This window comes from Cyprinus carpio, chromosome A8, assembly GCF_018340385.1.
Source record: "Cyprinus carpio isolate SPL01 chromosome A8, ASM1834038v1, whole genome shotgun sequence".
NCBI lineage: Eukaryota > Metazoa > Chordata > Actinopteri > Cypriniformes > Cyprinidae > Cyprinus > Cyprinus carpio.
The window spans coordinates 25,260,932-25,280,553 of NC_056579.1; the positions used below are offsets into that span (position 1 = coordinate 25,260,932).

At 40.0% G+C, this 19,622-nt stretch overlaps 1 protein-coding gene across 1 annotated transcript; it reads right to left on the reverse strand.

The window, feature by feature from the left end:
- Nucleotides 1-1,226: 1,226 nt before the first annotated feature.
- LOC109069869 (interleukin-17 receptor B-like) lies at nt 1,227-19,176 on the reverse strand. Its single transcript, XM_042762935.1, has 11 exons — nt 18,159-19,176; nt 18,045-18,066; nt 17,834-17,959; nt 16,229-16,350; nt 15,290-15,416; nt 14,424-14,572; nt 13,324-13,401; nt 3,321-3,387; nt 3,160-3,234; nt 2,617-2,880; nt 1,227-1,840 (listed from the first exon to the last, which is right to left on the reverse strand). Exons 1-11 carry the CDS (start codon nt 18,243-18,245, stop codon nt 1,443-1,445), a joined length of 1,515 nt encoding a protein of 504 aa, XP_042618869.1. The 5' UTR covers nt 18,246-19,176; the 3' UTR covers nt 1,227-1,442.
- Nucleotides 19,177-19,622: the final 446 nt, after the last annotated feature.

A 19,622-nucleotide genomic window follows, 5' to 3' on the forward strand; every position in this document is an offset into this window, starting at 1 on the left:
CCATGGTTACATGCGTAACCTGAGATGTTCGCTTTCGAAAGGGAACTCCATGCTGCGTCCTCTAGAGGGTGCTAGGGGAACGGTATACCAACACCACCATGCTGAGGGATGATTGTCTGATGAGTTTCCCCAAGTCAAGATTCAAGGAACAGCATCCCTGCTAGCTAAACCCTTGGCTTTATGGGCAGGCTCACCAATCGTCATAGACCAACTCACCCACCAGAGTCTGAAACTCTAAGAGTGGTGGTCTCAGCATAATGACTCTCTAAAACAAGAGGAGACCTGACAACACTCAACGCTAGACATAGTTAGTAAGGCTCATGATAGAGCCTACATACTAATAGTACGTTCTAAGCAGAGCTCTAGGAACCGGAGTACACTGCATAACGACTCAAAAGCTAGAGTACTAAGCTAGGAGTACTAACCATGCTTCTAAGTGTTGTAATCGGTACGAAGGCCCTCAGGTGAGGGGAGTACTCGAAAGCTCGACCTGAAGAGTGGCTTATCAAGGAGGCCAACAAGAGCCTAACAACCTAACAGCCACAGAGCTCTATTGAGAGAGCACTAAGAACTGTGATCTCAGCCTAGTGACCCTCAAAGAGAGGGGAGCTACCAGTCTCAAGAACAGCTGATCAGGGAGGCTCACAGAGAGCCTCACAACCTGAAATAACTGCAAAACAAAAATACTAGGGAGCAGAGTGCTCAGCATAGCAGAAACCATGCTAACCTAAATACACATACCTGGGCTGAGAGGATGAGGAGGCTCAGAGGAGGCTCAAACAAGAGCCTAACAACTTTAAAAACTTGCTATTACACCAAGTCAGGAGCCTCCTTCATCAATAAAGTAGACATTCCACATTATACACAGTTCCTATTCTGTAAAATAAATAAAAACATAAAGGAATTCTGGTAGAGAAAGCACTCCTCGACAGATTCATTCCATGTCCTGCCTACAATCCCCTGGCCTCGGCAGCCAGGGGATGCATGCCATTCCGTACACAAGGCTTGAAAGCAAAGAAGAGGATGACGTTTTCCACAGGTGCTCTTTTATACCCACAAGAGCTCGCTTCATGAATACGTCATAGGCTGCCGCCTGCCAATGTCAAGTTCATTGTCGTTTTTTCATTCATGCTTCAGACACCGGTCACGCTAAAGACGTTCCCCTAGTGCCCTCTAGAGGATGCAGTGTGGAGTTCCTTTTCGAAAGGGAAACTAATCCCGTTTGACTGATTTGCTTCAAATCGGTTTGCATGCAAATCGGTTTGCATGTGACTCAATGGTGCTCTCTGTCTGTAGGGATTAGTAAGATGGCGGATCGAACACTTCTGGTGGCTTAACTGCCTGTTGGCAGTTTAGAACGTGATAAGCGATCCAGTCATATATAGATCAGTGGTCTGGCTACATTTCTTTTAGGATAAACGTGATGAAAAATAAACACAAAGTCACAAAGACAAGAGATAATGATTTTTGGCCTCTTCGTTGGATTCAGCCAGGCTGACACACTTTTCATTAGATGGGGGGTCTGTATTTACTTCTAGCTGCTCCAGGGTGTTTTTGCAGTAGAAGCACCTCGGCAGCGCTGGGCTCTGGACCGCTCCACTCAACAGCTGCCGATGGAGCTTCTTCAAGTCTCTTGGCAGAACGAACATCCTGCAGCCTCTGAGCTCAGTCTGCACACTCTTCTCATCATGCCCCAGGTTGATGACCCAGAACTTGTCCCGGCCGTGTGGGTCATGGGCAGCACTGGTAACGAGGTTGAGGGCCAGGGCAAAAAGATTGCTGGCAGAAGCTGAAACTGTGTCATCTCGCATGCCAGGAACTAGTTTGGATTTAAGGTTGTCTGCAAAGAAAATTATATGAAAAAAAAAGAATAATAATAATAATAAAAAAAATATATATATATAACAAACATACATTCTAGTGACTAAAAGTAACTCTGCAAATACATGTGAACTTATTCTACTAACCCTAACCTAACAGTTTACTGATAAAGTGGACTATAGAAAGAAGGTAGTTTTTCATTGTTATTTCAACCATATCTTTAATCACATTTTAATGAGTGTTTTAGAACTGTAAAAGATAAAAACTGAAATTTAATTGAAATGTAGAAAATATACTTTTACTGTCTGAATGTATTTTCTAGTATAAAAATAGACCATGCAAAAGATGTATTACTACAACAAGAACTCTCGATGACATCAGACCAGGATTTCAGACTTATTTCATGATGAAAGAATGAGACAGAAAGAATTATTCAGATTTTTTTGCACAAAACAAAAGGTGCCATCAGCATCTAGTATGGTTTAGGACAGGGGTTTTCAAACCTGTCCCGGGGACCCCCAGCACTGCACATTTTGGATGTCTCCATTATCAGACACCCAATACAGGTCTTGCAGTCTCTGCTAATGAACTGAGTTGAATCATGTTAGACAAGGGATGCGCAGGGCTGGGGGTCCTCCAGGACAGGTGTGAGAAGCACTGATTTAAGAGATATCTTGCGCAGTAGATTAATAGACCTGAGGTGGCGAATATAAGAGTTCTTAAAAAAAAGTGCGCACAGATTCTTGAGTGTGACCCCAATGCACTGGTGCTGGCATGAAACACAAATGTTGTTACCCGTGTGTGTGCACTGAGGTGGTGAGATGAGGAGGACTCTCTCGGAGAGGTCGGCCTGTGTGTTGAGCCAGCGAAGTGGCCCTTGTTCTGCTAAACTTCCTCTCTCCCACATGTCGATGACGACGTGTATTCCACCACGACTCTGCAGACTTTCAGCCAACAGCATCACAGAGCGCTGAAACACACTGTCTACTGCAGGGTACACGAGCAGCACGCGCACGGACGCAGCGCGCCTCATGCCACGAATCCAGCGGAAGGTTTGACCTGAGAGAGTGATCAGAGTAAAATCTGCTGCTCATTTTTGGCTGTTCGCTGTAGATGTTACAATTTCATGTGCTCAAGCTCCAGAGATCATTAGCTCCGGATCAAACCCTGAGTTGACAGAAATCGTCTAAACTGTGTGTTAACTCTAAGCCTACTCTGAAACAGGCCACTGGAGATGTATCCATAATATCTCATATTTCAACTATTACTGACCACATCCCTGTGTGTAGAGGTGTTACAATTTTGAAAGCAAGTTTTAAATCCTTTCTTTTCACTTACACATGATGCAGCAACAGAGAAGCACGAAGAGAAGCGCCATCATACATCCAACACCAATGTCCAAAGCAGATCTGTCTGGAATAAAACACCCCGAGAGTAAGCACAGAATTGTTCTGAACAGAGAAGCAAGTGAACGAGAAGATGAGTTACAGGATACTCACTAGTACAGTTCACTTTTTGATCCTTCCATTCACTTTTATCCTGACAGTCTTTAAAGTGAGGCTTTATCTGCCATTGTATAAAAACAGACCAGTGTTAGTAAAATTTTTGTTTTCAGTAACATTTTGTGAGGTTTCTGATTTACCAGATATATGTTTAGATATTTGTATTGGAAAACAAAACTACTGACTGAGAAAATGTCTAAATATGTGTTACCATGCACAGATGTTGCACACTAGGAGAATGTTGCAATTTACATTTTTGAACTAGATGTGAATTTTAGTTTTATAAGGGGAATATATTGAAATTACATCTGAGTTGTTTTTTTTGCTGCCGAGAGGTCAGAGGTAAACAGAAGAGTGATGTCATCAGCGAACGAGAGAGGAGAGCGAACGTCAACTGTTGATTGTGTGTGTGTAGAGAGAAATTCTTGCATGGAAATATTAACTACAACTTTGAACTGGGAAGAATAGAGTTGTCCAAAAAAAAAAGGAAGACAAAGTTTTGTCTGTCCAGTAGTGCAACATGAACTTGGTGTTTCCACTTGGTGTTTCCACTTTGTCAATACTGCAGTGCTACACACAAGTTGTGAAGGTAAAACCTTTATGTCATGTCTACAACACCGCAGATGTCATCTGAGTGGGAAAATGCTGTTGCGGAGATAGAAGAAAAGTTGTTAACAGTGTCAGCATCGGAGTTTAATAATATATGCGCAGCACTGAGCTTAACTGTGAATAGGAGTGAAAGAGACTTACCACGTAAGCTGAGGAAGCGTATTCTCCAGTGTGTAGAAGGAGAAGAAGTAACGTCACAAGAGGATGTAGGCTTGTCTGTGTTACTGCAACTAAATTATAAAATTGATGAACTAAAAGAGAAAAATGATGATGGTGAAGCACCGCTTCAAAAGATGGGACGAAGTCGGTATGACACCCAGTAACTTAAATGAACAAAGAGAGAATGTTTCTGCTGCAAATGCAATGGAAGCAGCATCTGTTGCGAATCAAAGTGTAGCCTTTGTTCATCCACTGTACAGAAGAGATCTTAAAATAATAGGACAAATAGGGGAACCAAATCAGAAGGATGAATTGGCGTACACTAGTTTGTAAAGACAAATTCAGAGGGAGTTGAAAAACGGATATGATGACGGAGAAGTAGTTGAAGCTGTAATTCAAGCCATTGCTCCAGGAACAAAACTGAAAAGTTACCTCAAAAGCAGGGTTGATTTAACATTACAAAATCAGTTCCTCCAAAGAGTACTCACTGGTCTCCATGACGATACCATCCATGCGGATGTGAAGCCATACTTACGAGACCCGGAAGTCAAGGACGAGGTTCTTCTGGAGAAAGTGACGATGGCATACAATCTGGAGACAGAACGAAAGAATAAGTTATGATCTACATCAAAAGCAAGAATGATCAGAGTTGCCGGGATTACTGAGGAAAATGAAGATGTGGATAAAGAGCTCCAAGCACACAAACCAGACAGTAAGAACAAACGTGACACGCTGATGGAAAAGGTTGATCAGGGCAATAAAGCTATATGCGAGGCCATTCAGAATCTCACCACTCAAATAGCAAGCCTTCAGCAAACAACCCAGCCTCAACCAGTGAGAATGAGTGAACAGCCAGATAGGAAGTACAGACCACAGCCAAAAACCCCAAACAGTAAACGGTGTCAGATGAGTCAGTTGTCTTAGGGTTAGGGAAGGTGTGATCACTGTTATAAGTGTGGTAGCACCGAACATTGGGCTTTGGGTTGTTGGAAGAAAAATGCCCCCGTCAGCAAAAACAAAATTGATATCTGACTCTATCATGCAGAAGACATGGAAAAAGCGGATCTGTTTAGCGTAAATACTCCACTCACTGGCAAGCAGCGACAGACAGCCAAGTTGGTAGGGAAAAGGTGTCTAGTAAGAGCTTCTTTGGGAGGAGTTGACACCACAATACTGTGGGACACGGGTTTCGCAGGTATCAATAGTGGGAACGAACTGGGAAAAAAAAGTACATGCCAGACATTGAGGTGCGACCTGTGAAGGAGTTGCTTGAAGAAGGAGCATTGGAACTCTCAGCTGCAAATGGAACAGATATTCCGTATGAAGGGTGGATGGAGATTGAATTCACTTTGTGCAAGGATGCGGTAGCTGGGATGAGTGACAAACCTGTGCTGGTTCCTATCCTGGTTGCCAGCAGTGACATTGATCGGCCTATAATAGGGTTCAGTGTGGTTGAAGAATTAGTGCTGACAAATGATCTATCTGGAGACTGCACACGCTCGGGTTACATGGTAAAGAGGCTGTGCTCAGCAATGGAGGTGGCACACAAAACTGCAAGGGCTGTTCTATCTGTTTTAAAGAAACAGAAGCCTGAAGCTCAACCCCATACAGTCAGAGTAGGCAGACAGCCAGTGACCATACCCAAGAACAAAGTGATGGCAGAGCATTGGAGTTGACTGAATAAGAGGGTGCTAAGTGCGTCACCTGCAGTGTTGGAACTGAGCTATGAAGCACCCTGGCCAACAGGCCTAGTGGTCAGAGAACAGTTAATCGATGTACCTGCAGATGATGAGGGTAAAATTGAGGTCTCTGTGGAAAATGTAACAGATAATGATATCACACTGGGCAGTCGCTCTATCCTTGGCTGGTTGCACAATGTGGATGCTGTCTACCCACTGCAGACAAAGCCTACTGAGGATCAGAGCTTAAGGATGTCAGACAACATTGTCACCTCACCCGTGCAGCAACCCAGTCTTGGGCCACAAGCTGAGCCCTGAGGTCCACCTGTGGATCTGAACCATTTGCCAGATGACCAGCGAGAAAAGGTACGGCAGATGCTCAGAGAGGACTGTGATGTCTTTGCAAAGGATGATTGGGATGCAGGATACATTAGAGATTTGGAGATGGCAAGTTAAAAGTCAATGTACCTGTACAGAAAATTCCTAAGCATCTCTACCAAGAAGTGAAAACACACATTCAGGATCTACTTAACCGTGGTTGGATCCAGAAGTCCTGTTCTTCATATTCCTCACCTGTCGTATGTGTCAGGAAGAGAGATGGGAGTCTTTGTTTTTTTTTTGTAGTGTTTTTTTGGTTCTTAGGGAAACATTTAAGATTTTAAAGGGAATTTGAACAGAATCACCTGTTTCATGGCTGATCACTGAAACGGCCAGCGATTCACTGAACGAGCCGTTTAACATCAAATCTGCGCTTGATATTAATATCCAAAGTATAGTGAAAACACTATTAATTAGCACAGTAACAAGATCGGCAGTTTAAGACATTAACTTGTGAGCACAAAACACAAGATACTTCTCTTTTCAATATAAATAAGGCTTTATTAGATAAATCTAAGACATATAAACTAATCTAACACATAAGCACACGCACTCACACATTCACACAAGTTGCAGGAGGATAGAACGTTAGGAAAGAGTGAGTTTAAGAGAATGAAAATGTGAAATCCCAAGTTTACAGCAATACGTGAAATTGCATAGACATGAACAACCATTTAATTACTTAATTAACCCTCGCACTGAGTTCCTCAATGAGGTTAAAATTATATTAGATAACACCAGTACAGATGTGAGTCTGGAGGTTACTTGCGTTGCCTGTTTAATGGGGTTTCCTTTGTTGTTGCTGAAAAGGGGGTTTCCCGAAGTTGCTGATTGGCTGGAAGTTCAGTAGTCGTTGAAGTGACGTCTTGGGAAGCCCGTGGTTGGGCGTTGGCTGAAGATGCAGAGTTGTGGGCTGGTTGTAGTTTCAGACGGCCACGCGAGGTCAGACTCGGAGACACGGCGTTACAAAACTTAACTCAGAACACGAAACTCTCAAACGGAAAAGAAAAGAAGTAAAGTTTGACGAGACTAGGTGGTGGTTTCTTCTCATCGTGGCTAAGTAGCAGCAGGCGTGCAGGCCGAAGCACGCTGGAACGGCGCTCGAAAAACGCTAAAAGTGATGACAAAGCATGACTAAAAGCTAAAGCTAAAAGCTAAAGCTAGGAGCAGGCTAAAAGCCGGCATGACTGATAGCAAAAGCTAAACGAAAGCTAAACGCTAAAAGCAAAATTTGATGGTGTCCTGAGTATTTAAACTGGCATTTTGGCCACACCTCAATTGTTGTCTTGACCAATTAGATATTGTCTTTTCTCAGGGTGTTCCGATGTTTGTCCCACCCATTCATAAATCATATGTTATCTTATCAAGCTCGTGGTCCGAATTTTCCCGCTCTTGCAGGGTGTAATTTGGACATGATTCCTATAACAAGAATATGATACATTTGACAAATAACTGATGGTCAGAAACGTTCCAGGCAAGAATATTCGAACACACACATACTAAACATGAATATGATCCCTTAAGCTATTCAAGAGTTATTTAAAAAGACATACACAATAAGTGATTAGAAACATTAAAATCAAATGTGTCAGTTACATAAATTATATGGAGTTAAGCAATGGACTGATATCCATTTAGAAGTCTTTTTTGAGTTCATTTTGGTGCATATATGCATTGGAAGGCATTCTCTGTGCCATTCTGGGGAGAAAGGATATGTCCTGTGAACACCAGAGGGTTTAACAGGTCTCCTTAGGAATTTCAGTCTGGTTTTTGCTAGGTGGGGGGAAGTCAATCCAACGATCTTGTTTACTTTCATGGCTTTACATTTGAGGGTCAGACTGTCCATTTCTTCGATTACTTGCCCCAAATTAGACAATCTCTTCTTCGAATTGAAATTGTCAATAATTGTTCTAATGGTGTTAATGTTGAAAGCTGTTCTGTGAAAGAGTTGGTTGGTTATCAGACTGTGGTGCTAGAAGTTGATTTACAACATCCTGCCTTTCTGTGGAATTCGGCTCATGTTTCAACCAGGCTCCCGATCGAATCTTTAATTTGTCTGGTTCACGCTACATCGTCTATGTATAGACTACAGGCTATTAAACGAGAAGACGCTGCCAGACCGTCATCCAATTCCGAGAATACAGGAGATCCTGGAAAACTTGGGAGGTAACTCCTGGTTCACGGTGTTGAATCAGGGGAAGGTTTACCACCAGGGCTTCATGAGCGAGAAAAGCAGACCCTGCACCGCATTCATCATGCCGTGGGGGTTGTACGGATGGGTAAGGATCCCATTTGGGCTGAGTTATGCCCCAGCCTCTTTTCAACGCTACATGGAGGGATGCCTGGGAGACCTCCAAGATGAAATCTGTGTCCCGTATTTGGTATTTGGATGATGTCTTGGTGTTTAGCCCCAGCTTTGATCAGCATGTCCAGAATGTGAGGCAAGTTCTGCAGCGGCAAAGAGAGTGTGGAATAAAACTAAGGCCAAAGAAATGTGATTTCTTCAAAGGTGAAGTCTGTTATGTCGGACGGATAGTCTCTGCTGAGGGATACAAAATGAATCCCAAAGAGGTGGAAGCAGTCCAAGAACTGAAGCATGTGTCTCCAACCACTGTGCGAGAAGTGAGAAAGCTGATGGGTTTACTCAGTTATTACAGAACTTATATACCAGACTTCTCTAGGGTGGCTAGACCCCTTTATGAACTCTTAGCCAAACCCAAGTCTGAACTGAAGCAAAGCCAAAAGAAAAAAGGGACTGGCCAAATGTCTGTTTAGCTGCCACCTTCCCACCCAATTCAGTGGACAGTGACCCATTCAGGAGATAGTGAACAAAATCTTGGATCAGCTGACAAATCCACCAGTGATGGCATACCCAGACCTGGAGGAACTGTTCAGCCTTCATGTAGATGCATCAGAAGAGGGCATTGGTGCAGTTCTGTACCAGCGTCAGAAAGGTGTCCTAAGAGTGATAGTTTATGAGTCGCGGACATTGAGAGCAGCAGAATGCAACTATAAGCTACACTCAGGAAGATTAGAATTTCTGGCACTAAAATGGGCCATAACGGAACGCTTTCGCGATTATCTGTTCCATGCACCTTTACGGTATATAGCGATAATAATCCTCTGACATATGTCACCAAGTCGGCGAAGCTTAACGCAACCGGACACCGCTGGGTGTCAGAGTTGGCGGATTATAGATTCACACTAAAATACAGACTGGGAACAGCAAACCAAGATGCGGATTTATTGTCACGAAGGTCGAAGCCCATTGACGAAATCATGCGAGAATGCACAGAGGAATGCCAACTGGAGGCTATTGAATGTATTGGGAAAGCTCTGGAGAGAAATCAAACAGGAGAAGTTAATTTGATTTCTGCCATCACCGGTTATGCAGATGTATTGCCAGGGGAGTATAGCATCTCAGAATCAATTTAGCCTCTTGTAGCAGAAGACATCAGACTCGCTCAAAATGCAGACGTAGCCATTAGTAGAGTTCTGGCTCTGAAAAGAACACATGTATACTTGAAACATAAAGACAAAGTGGCAGAGGATGGAGCCGTTACACAGCTTCTCAGGGAGTGGCCCCTTCTGCAGATCGATGGGGATGGCATTCTCAGAAGGGAGACAGTGACAAGAAACCAGTCGGTCGTTCCTGAATCCTTAAAGCCTCTTGTCTACAGGCACTTACATGAGGAAATGGGACACTTAGGTGCAGAAAGAATGGTGGCCCTTGCTAGGGAACACTTCTTCTGGCCTAAGATGAGACAAGAAATGGAACACCATGTTACTCAGATGTGCCACTATATGAAGAGGAAAAAACCTAACAGGACTCCTATCCAAAGAATTGAGACCTCTGCACCCTTTGAAATGGTCTCTATTGACTACTTACACTTGGACAAGTGTAAGGGAGGAGAGGAGTACATATTGGTAGTGGTAGTATTTTGTGTGGATCATTTCACAAAATATGCACAGGCATATGCTACAAAAAAATAAGTCTGGGAAAACTGCGGCCAGAAAGCTCTTTGATGATTTTATTATGCACTTTGGTTTCCCATCCAAGATCCACCACGACCAGGGGAAGGAGTTTGAAAATACCCTGTTCTGCAAGCTTCAAGACTACTGTGGTATCCATCATTCACGCAACTCCCCATATCACCCACAAGCTAATCCTGCAAAGTGCTTCAACAGAATGCTGCTGGGTATGTTGCGCACTCTGGGGTAGTCTCAGAAGTCAAGATGGAAGGAACACTTGAATAAGGTGGTACATGCATATAACTCCACTGTGCACAAAGCTACGGGATTTCCTCCATATTTCCTTCTCTTTGGTCGTGAGCCAACACTACCTGCAGATCTGATGTTTCCGAAGCAAGGCAATAAACGTAACCAGTCACCCACTGGCTATGCAGAAAAGTGGAGGGATGTCATGCAAGAAGCTTATGCTATTGCAATGCAAAATCTAAAGAAAAGTGGAGGAGAGGACAGAAAAATTACAATCAACGGGCCTGGAGTTCTGCTCTTGAGCCAGGTGACCATGTCTTGGTGAGGAACCTCATCCCCAGAGGTAGTCCGGGTAAATTGCGTAGCTACGTGGAGGATGCAAATCATGTGGTCAAAGAACGAAAAGGTGCTGAGAGTCCCGTGTATGTGGTAGAACCATTGCAAGGAACAGGGAGAAGACGTGTGTTGCATCGTAACTTACTACTGCCATGTCCTTACCTGGTCGAAGAGCCAGACATTCATGAACCCAACCTGGAGAAGAAAAGCAAAAGAAGTAAAATAGAACAGATAGTACGTAGGAATTATAAACGCAGCTGTGGTAATGACCTGACAGATCCAGATAGTTCTAGTGAAGAAGAATATCACCTGTGGACAACAAATAAACTTGTCAATCAACCCCTCAATGTCGAAGCAGAGGAGTTCCGCCCAAGAATGGAAACATCTAAACATGTGACTGGGGAGATGATGTTACCAGTGGAACCCCTTGGAGAAGAGAACATTGACGAGGGACAGAATGTGGAAAGAGAGGTGGAAGCCCCAGCCACTGAATCTGAGGATGAGCAAAGTGAGGCTGAGACAGGGAAGGACAGGCCCAAGAGATTTAGCCTGTGTCTACACCTATGACCATTTAGGCAAGCCAACGTTTCAGCAGTTGAAGATCTCCCCTGTCGGAGTGAAGTGGTCTCCAGGAACAAGGCCATGACCTCTATACGGGCTCATTGTTCATGTATCCTTTCTATCATTGCTAGTGGTTGAAAAGAAAAGAAAAAAACCACAGAAACACAAATTTATAAGTAACCTATATGAAGATTTGGGGGCCCACCAATACTTCTGTGGATTATGCACCTTTTAACACTAATGGACTATGGACTTTTAGCCTTGTGTTGATGCTATGATATACTGATGCTAAGGAAAAGAAGTACGGAGAGATAGTATAGCCCAATTACTCTATAATGTATAAGGGAAAAAAAACTTATTTGTGAACTCACTTTTCATCGGGAGTTAGATTGTTGCCATTGTTAAATATGATTAAGGGGGAAATGTTTAACAACATATTTTTTTTAGTGGGGGAGGGTGTTGCACGATAGGAGAATGTTGCAATTTACATTTTTGAACCAGATGTGGATTTTAGTTTTATAAGGGGAATATATCGAAATTACATCTGAGTTTTATTTTGTTATATTATGCTGACTGACTTTGCTGCCGAGAGGTCAGATGTAAACAGATGTCAGATGAACGTGAACTGTTGATTGTGTGTGTGTGTAGAGAAATTCTCGCGTGTAAATATTAACTCCAACTTTGAACTGGGAAGAATAAAGTTGTCAAAAAAAAAAAAAAGGAAGACAAAGTTTTGTCTGTCCAGGAGCACGACTGAACGAAACATGGACTGCATGAGAGTGTTTAGCACTGGATAATGTTTTCATTCTCTTGTTCTGGATATGAATAAATCTTCAGGTCATACATAGACTACCTTGTTTATATGCCCATGTGCTCACACAACTAAAGCAGGCACACAGAAAAAGTGATTTTAAATGCATCTGATTGACAGATAAATCATTGGTTGATCTATCAGCCAGATGCACATAAAATGCATGCGCTCTTATTTCAGTGTTGTTGTTAACGTTATTTTAGCTTTGTACATTTAGTTTAACTGCACTGTTAAAGAGGGCGATTTTTACAATTCAACTGAACTATGTGCATGTAATTTAGACACTTACATTGTTCTTGCTCCATTCATGCAACAACTGGGTCCTTCTATCAACCAGTTTCTATTTACTTATACGGCTGTGTAATATCAAGGCTATGGCCCATTTCAGGAACTGACAAAATTACGATTTAAAATCAGAGCATAGTTCCCATTCACTTAAATACTGAAACCCTAATGATGCTGATTCAAAAGGACAACGCAGGTGATTGACAGTAAAAGCATGAGTGGTTTGGATGGCCCGCCCCTGCAGCTGAACTGGAAGTTTTGATTGGTTTTGCATACAAGAGTCAGACTTGTCTGTTATTGACTGAAGTACAGGGCTCCACCCCAGGAGTCTGAAAAGTGCCTGTCAAATGCCGACACGCTCCTCTCCATCAACGCCTTCTTTTTTTTTTTTTTTTTTTTTGGTACTTTGTACTTTTGGTGAAAAATAAATGTAGTGAAGTTGAATACTTTAGTTTCATTCAACTCAGGTAAAAGTACCACCATTTAATTATACTCAAGAAAGTAGGACAAAAAATTAAAAATGTACTCAAGAAGATATTTGTAATTAGTTACTTTCCACCTCTATCCTTCTATAAACTCCTAATTTGCTGCTTATTGCCAGTAAGTTGTCGTAGTGGTTATGTTTAGGTTGATCTAGAATATTTTCATGCATTATTTATGTGGTTTATAAATACTAATAAACAGCAAGTATGCTAGTAATATGCATGCTGATAAGCAACTAGTTAATAGTGAAGACTGAAGAGTGTTCTCTAATTCATAATAATTAATAATATAAATTACTATTTAACATCTATCAATTTCTAGCCACTAAAAAAAATTTCCATGATGTTTCTGTTAAATGTCCAGGTTTTCCTTGACTGAATAACCCTGCATGCATTCTAATAAAGCATGTATTACTTTGAGGCTATATGTTGTACAGTACAGACATCATTCAGGTAAAGGTGAGGTCTTATTTTATAGTTACCCATATCGTAAGGTCTTCACAGGGACCCATGTATTCCATGTAATCTAGTTTCACTTCACATTTTTCTACTTTGCATTCCTGCAAGACAAAGAAACAAATATGAAAAAGAAAAAAAATGACTGTACAGACTTTTTCCCACTTGCTTTTCATTTTTTTATTACTTTGTTTATACTTAAAACAAGTGAAAATAATCTGCCAGTGCAGTGTATACAATATACACAAGTAAATTTATTAAATTTATTTAAATGTGTTTTTATGGTGACGCATTGCTGCCACACATTTTTCCACTCAATTATGTTGTAAAACAAGATGCTATGTCATTAAAATGACTAATTTTTCTCGTTAAACAACATCTTTTCTCATAATAACGTTATGTCATTAAAACAGAATAATTATCTTGTTAACCCTCAAGCATCCTTCGGATAGCAGCCCTTAATTGCTCCTCAGTGGAAAAATTTGGCCATATCACTATCTTCCATAAAATAAAGATTCTCAATTTATGCCATTTTTTGGCGCTTTATTTATACGTTATATTTAAAATTCCTTGTACTTCAGTAAAAAGTTTAAATCTTATAATGTGGTGACTTTGGTGACATATGATGGTATAAAAATCTCAAAAATATATATAGTACTCAATGGCTGCATTTACTGTAGGCTGAAATCAAAACGTAACCTCTTAGATTTTACATTTCATCACAAGTTAAAATTGTAGATTTAAAAAAAAAAATGTGTTGGGTGAGACTTAATAGTTAGACTAATACTCCACCCCAAAATTAAAATTTTGTCATTAATCACATACTCCCATGTGACAGTCACAGGCCTCCCGGTTTTCATCCAAAATATCTTAAATTATGTTCTGAAGACAAGCAAAGCTTTTACGGGTTTGGAACAACATGGGGGTAAGTGATTAATGACAAAATTTTCATTTTGGGGCTGAGTATCCCTTTAAGCCCATGTGGATCAGCTGAGAGTCAAGCTTGACTGACTTGACCTGATGTGATGCTAAGCTTGACGTTTGACATATTTTCCAGCTGGATGAACTGTTGATTTGTCCTTTGAATTAGTTTTAGCATGAAATGAGATGTTGAGGAGAAACATACCCCTTTCCCTCCAACAGTTCTTAACGGTAGATATGTGCTGTTTGTCAGTACGATGGTGTGTCTGTCCGCCATGAGGCTCGTATTGAAGGTCACCACTATTTTATCTCCATGAAGCACTGAATAAATGTCAGCATTCCACTGAACTTCATCTAGCAAGTCAATCAAACAGAAGAATAGTCAGTCACCAAAACACTGAACTAGCACTAAGTATTAAACCTCATTGTGTGAAAGATGCCTCAAATCATGTGTGCTGCTGTTATTTTAGTAACCAGATGCAGTTTTCACCTTCATCATTTGATGCCTTTTCACCTCGATCACAAGCTTACCTTGACATCAGAGCTGTGTCTGAAATGCCCCATTCCCATATAAAGTGCACTATTTCAGACATTTTGATGTCTGAAACCACAGTGAAGGTTGTGATTATGATTCGCATTCATAATGCACATAACACATTTAGAAGTGAGTTTACATGTTGACTCTGTGGAGCTCCTGTTTTCCCCACAAACCAGAGATATGCAGTATAGGTGAACCGGAGACACTAAATTACCAGTAGGTTTGAGAGTGAATGCGTGAGTCTATTAACTGAATGAAATGGACTATATGACATTCACTAAATAGGGAATAATGAACGAGGAGATATATCACAGAATATTGCAGACTTGAGGCCAACTCATCATGGCATTTGCATATAATATTTCAGGAAGTGCCTGTAGATCTCAAATGAAACTTTAAACACAATGGGTGGCAGCTCATAGATTTGGTGACATTCCTGTCTGTCTCTAATAAGACAGATCAAACCATCAAAAGTCTCGCCACATAGAAAAGAGAAGATAAAAGGAGTGGCTATAAGAGCAAATAAATCTAACCTATTTGGGTCATCTTTCCATATTCTTCATTCGCTCCATCAGTCGGTGTTGGAATATTATAGGCAAATATGTAATAACTGGTTGATGGACAAGCAGATACATTTGGCACAGTGAAACTGAACCATAACTGTCAATGAAGAGAAGAAAAAGATTAGGACACAGAATCAGTTACGCTGTAAAACAAACCAACAAACAAACAACTTGGTTAACAGTACTTTCCCTTACTATACATGGTGTAAAACTGTTGTAGTGCTAACAGGGCAAGTGTGATTGTACAGTAAAATACTGATGAATGTACAGTTTTTGGAAGAAGAAAAAAAGAACAAGTCATTGACGATATATATATATATATATATATATATATATATATATATATATATATATATATATATATATATATATATATATATATAGACATTCCCAGAAGTGACACATTTGAGTTGTTGAAATAACTATCTTTCTTCTTAGGTTTTTCTTATCAGTTATATGTACATTAAGGTTTATGTTACATTTTGTGTTGTTAAATTAATGTTTAATTCATTATTATTTTAGTGCCAGGTGTGTTGCCATGACAATGTGCAGCTTGAATATATTAGTTGTGGAAAAGCTTGTTGTGATGAGCTCTAATTCAATATGTGGCTTTATCATCACCACCCGAGTTATTATGATGGTTAAAGGATCAAAACAGTTCAGTAGCAGTGTGGTTATGCTAAACATGGCTGTTGGTGGATTTACTAGTTTGTTTGTTTTGTTCAACAGTTTTAAACTGTCAAAAAAAGAAGAGGTTATTCTATAAACTTGTTCACATTTTTACTGTATTTTTACAGATTGTTTTACAGTGTAGCCTTGTCTGTGAGGCTCAGTGCTCTTCGACTGTGATGTTGTAGTAAAGGCACTGATGGCTAGAAGTTCAGTTCACCATTTCTGTCCTTTCTTTACCTGTTCTTGACCAGTGAGGTTGATTCGCTCGGAGGTAAATGGAGGCTGGTACTGACATCTGTAACGTGAGTCAGACTCTTCAGAAAGTATTATCCATGTGCCAACGAGACTGCGAATGCTGCCTAAGACGACAATGTTCAAATGGACACATACTATCTACAACCTTCAAAATATACACTATTAAAATTTGTAATTTATAGCCTCATAAATTTACAGCCTTTGTCATTCACACTGGCTTTTACCTGCTCCCATGATGCAATACAAACAACATATACACATCATTAAAAGTGCTAATGCAAGATGGCCACTGTCCGATACCAGAAAAACAAACTTCAGCTTAACTGCAAACCATCTGCTGAAGCCATGTAGTGATATTTGTGATGCGGTGTGTGTGATCTTATCTGTATCACGTCAGCAAAATGAAACTAATGTGATCAGCTGGAATTTCTGTCTGATCAGGTTTTTCTCTTTTCTGTTTGCGAGAAGCATTTTTCATGATTCTGCAGTTTTTAATCACGTTACTTTTCAGCGTATAGTAATTTACTGTGTAATTTAACTGTTTGATTAAACACAGACAAAACTGCTTTGTAAAGTGTTACACATCATTCCAGCCATATGAGAATAATAGACACATTTTTACCACATGAACATTTTTCTGAAAACAGTGCCGTGATGGCCCTGCTGGGACGTTTAGGATGATGCTTCTGAATCATGAAGCAGCATCTGATGGCACTCAGCATCACATCAATCAGACAGCTCATTTCAAACCAGACGTCAGTTGTTATCTTGAAAAGAATAAGCAGCACTTCCTCCCTCATCAAAACTGCCTCTGTCACAAGACCAATGATAACTCAAGTCTTGTTTTTCACAAAATTCTACCAGACATCCTACAATTAGCTGATAATGAAAAACCCTAAATGATGAAACATTCTGTAACGCGATATCTCTAATTGATGTCAATCTGATGTGCATAAAAAATATTTCAACAATTATTGCTTTCTACTAACAAAACCATCTTGTGCCAATTAATTAAATAAATAAATAAAATGAGAATATACAAAACTTTTAAATACACAAAACACAACTGACGAGTCACTCTTTCATCAAATGTGTTTTAAAATGATAACAAAGTATTACATTTTGATGGTTTTTCTATGATTCTGTGGTGCTAATTATTATTGTAATATTTATTGTACTTGTTCTAATTTCATGTAGCATAATTATTTTATTTTATATTTATATCATTATTTTTTTTTTAATTCTGTCTTTAATTATGAAACATTGGTTTATTACAGATAAGTTTTTGTACTAATTTTGCATGTTTTTTTTATTTTTTAGAAACTTTTATTAAAATTAGTTTCACTTTGTATTTAATATGGGTACATATTGATGATGTACATAATATTGCACATGAAGTTAATCTTAGTTTCTCATAATTACATCAATGACTATTTCTTATGAATTCCAAAAAGACATTTAATCACACAGGGAGAAAAAAAAAAAAAAAAAACGGGTTCATGTGTATGACTGAATAAACTCAGAAAAGAGTCAAAATCACACAGAACTAAAAAAATAAATAAAATCAATTACTGTGATGTCACTTACTATCAATATTGATGGACCATCTTATAATGATAGAGGTTTGAGATTCACTCAGCTCTGCAGACAGCTCATGTAAAGGTGAAGGGTTAGATTTGTGGTTTTCAAACCATTCTTTGTGTACTGTATGCTCTAAAAAATAAATACATACAAATAAATAAATAAGAAGAAGAAATAGAAAAAAAAGAAAGAAGGAAAGATGTACTTTAACACTTACCAACATTGTTGCATGTGGCAACCTGTAAATATCAAAAGAGAGCAATTGTTTAATTAAACTCTGATCAAATGATTTATATCAAATATTTCTGCTATGAGATGACAGGTTACTTACTATACCGAGAGAACTGTTGTCTGAAGTTGACCACTGGATTAAAAGGAAAAAAGCAACAATTTCCCTCATGCCGTCTAGAAGTTCCATTTGAACAGACCTGAAAACAAATCTCTGTTGAAATTAGCCGTGGCTCTGCTTTTATATCTTCTCCAACAGGAAATGCCCACAAACCATATTGTCATCAGCACCTCACAAATCACACAACAGTTCATGACTGTACTGCTGTCTTTCAGAAAATCGCTTATAGAAAACATTGTCACCTTTATTTATATAGTGCTTTATACAATACTAATTGTGTCAAAGCAGTTTTACAGTATCATACAGGAAAATAGTTTGTCATCGAGGTGACAAGGTTTTCACTAGGGATCTGTCTCTGGGGTTCATCTAGTTGACATGGTCTCCGCTGACGATCAGGGCTGTAGAGGTCATCTCTAGGTGCTGATCCACCATCTGGTCTGGATATGGACTGGATCTGTATGGCTACGGTTACCTCAGAATAAGAATGAATGTGAGTAATATTAGCGTAGATGACATTCTTTTTATGATGTAGCAAGTACATCGGATATTATGGGAAGTGTCCCCGGTTCTGGTTGACCTAATTAATGCTGCCTAATAATCCTTTAATGGATTTGAAATATAGAAATGCGATAATGTGTAACACTCCGCTGCTATTTAAACAACTGAGTGTCCAATATATATTGGAACGCCTGTTCCCATTGTCTAGTCCACTTGCAAGAGATCACAAATATCATTAGATTAGTTTAGCAAACAACCTCCATGTATTAACAATTTCACATAACATAAATAACAAACCCATAAACCACAGAGATAATACTGACAGCTTTGATTACGTGTGTGTGTGCGTGCGCGCTTGTTCTCGAACTGTCTTATATTCCAGCATGTATATACAATGTTAGGATCAGCCTCACCGGTAGCAATGTCAGGTCCGAGAGCGTGATCAATGAAGTAGAAAACTGTCCTAAGTCCTCCGAACAAAGTAATCCTGGCAGCGAGCCCACTGAAATACTCCCAGGAGGATCAGCGATAATAATCCACATCCACATCGTCAGGTTTGTGAATGAGAAGACGTTTTTTTCTAGGACTGGCATACCGGTTCCTGATATGGCCAAACTCATAGTCATTTCCTGTTTCCCAGGTGAAACCCACATGATGAGAAGTCACGCGCAGATCTTGCGTGAACAATAATGAGGTTCCCAATACACAATAGTAGAGGCATATACAGTGTACAGAGGAAAGCCGACAAGGTAATACAAAAAGTGGCACAACATATTTAGTTAAATGACACTAACCTTTATGTGTCCATGCTACATAGATCCCCCCCCCCAGGCTTCAGCATAGGAGGAGACCATCCGTACCAGCGTTTTAAGTTCACCACATTTACATTGTCTGTTTTAAGTGGAATGCCCCAACTCACAGTGTAATTTATTGGACCCATTCTTTTTA

Coding starts and splice junctions, on each gene's coding strand:
- LOC109069869 (XM_042762935.1), bottom strand. CDS start 18,245: ATGGAACTTCTAGACGGCATGAGGGAAATTGTTGCTTTTTTCCTTTTA. Junction 18,067..18,158: donor ACAACAGTTCTCTCGGTATA/GTAAGTAACCTG, acceptor TGATATTTACAG/GTTGCCACATGCAACAATGT. Junction 13,402..14,423: donor GAACTGTTGGAGGGAAAGGG/GTATGTTTCTCC, acceptor TTTGTCTTGCAG/GAATGCAAAGTAGAAAAATG.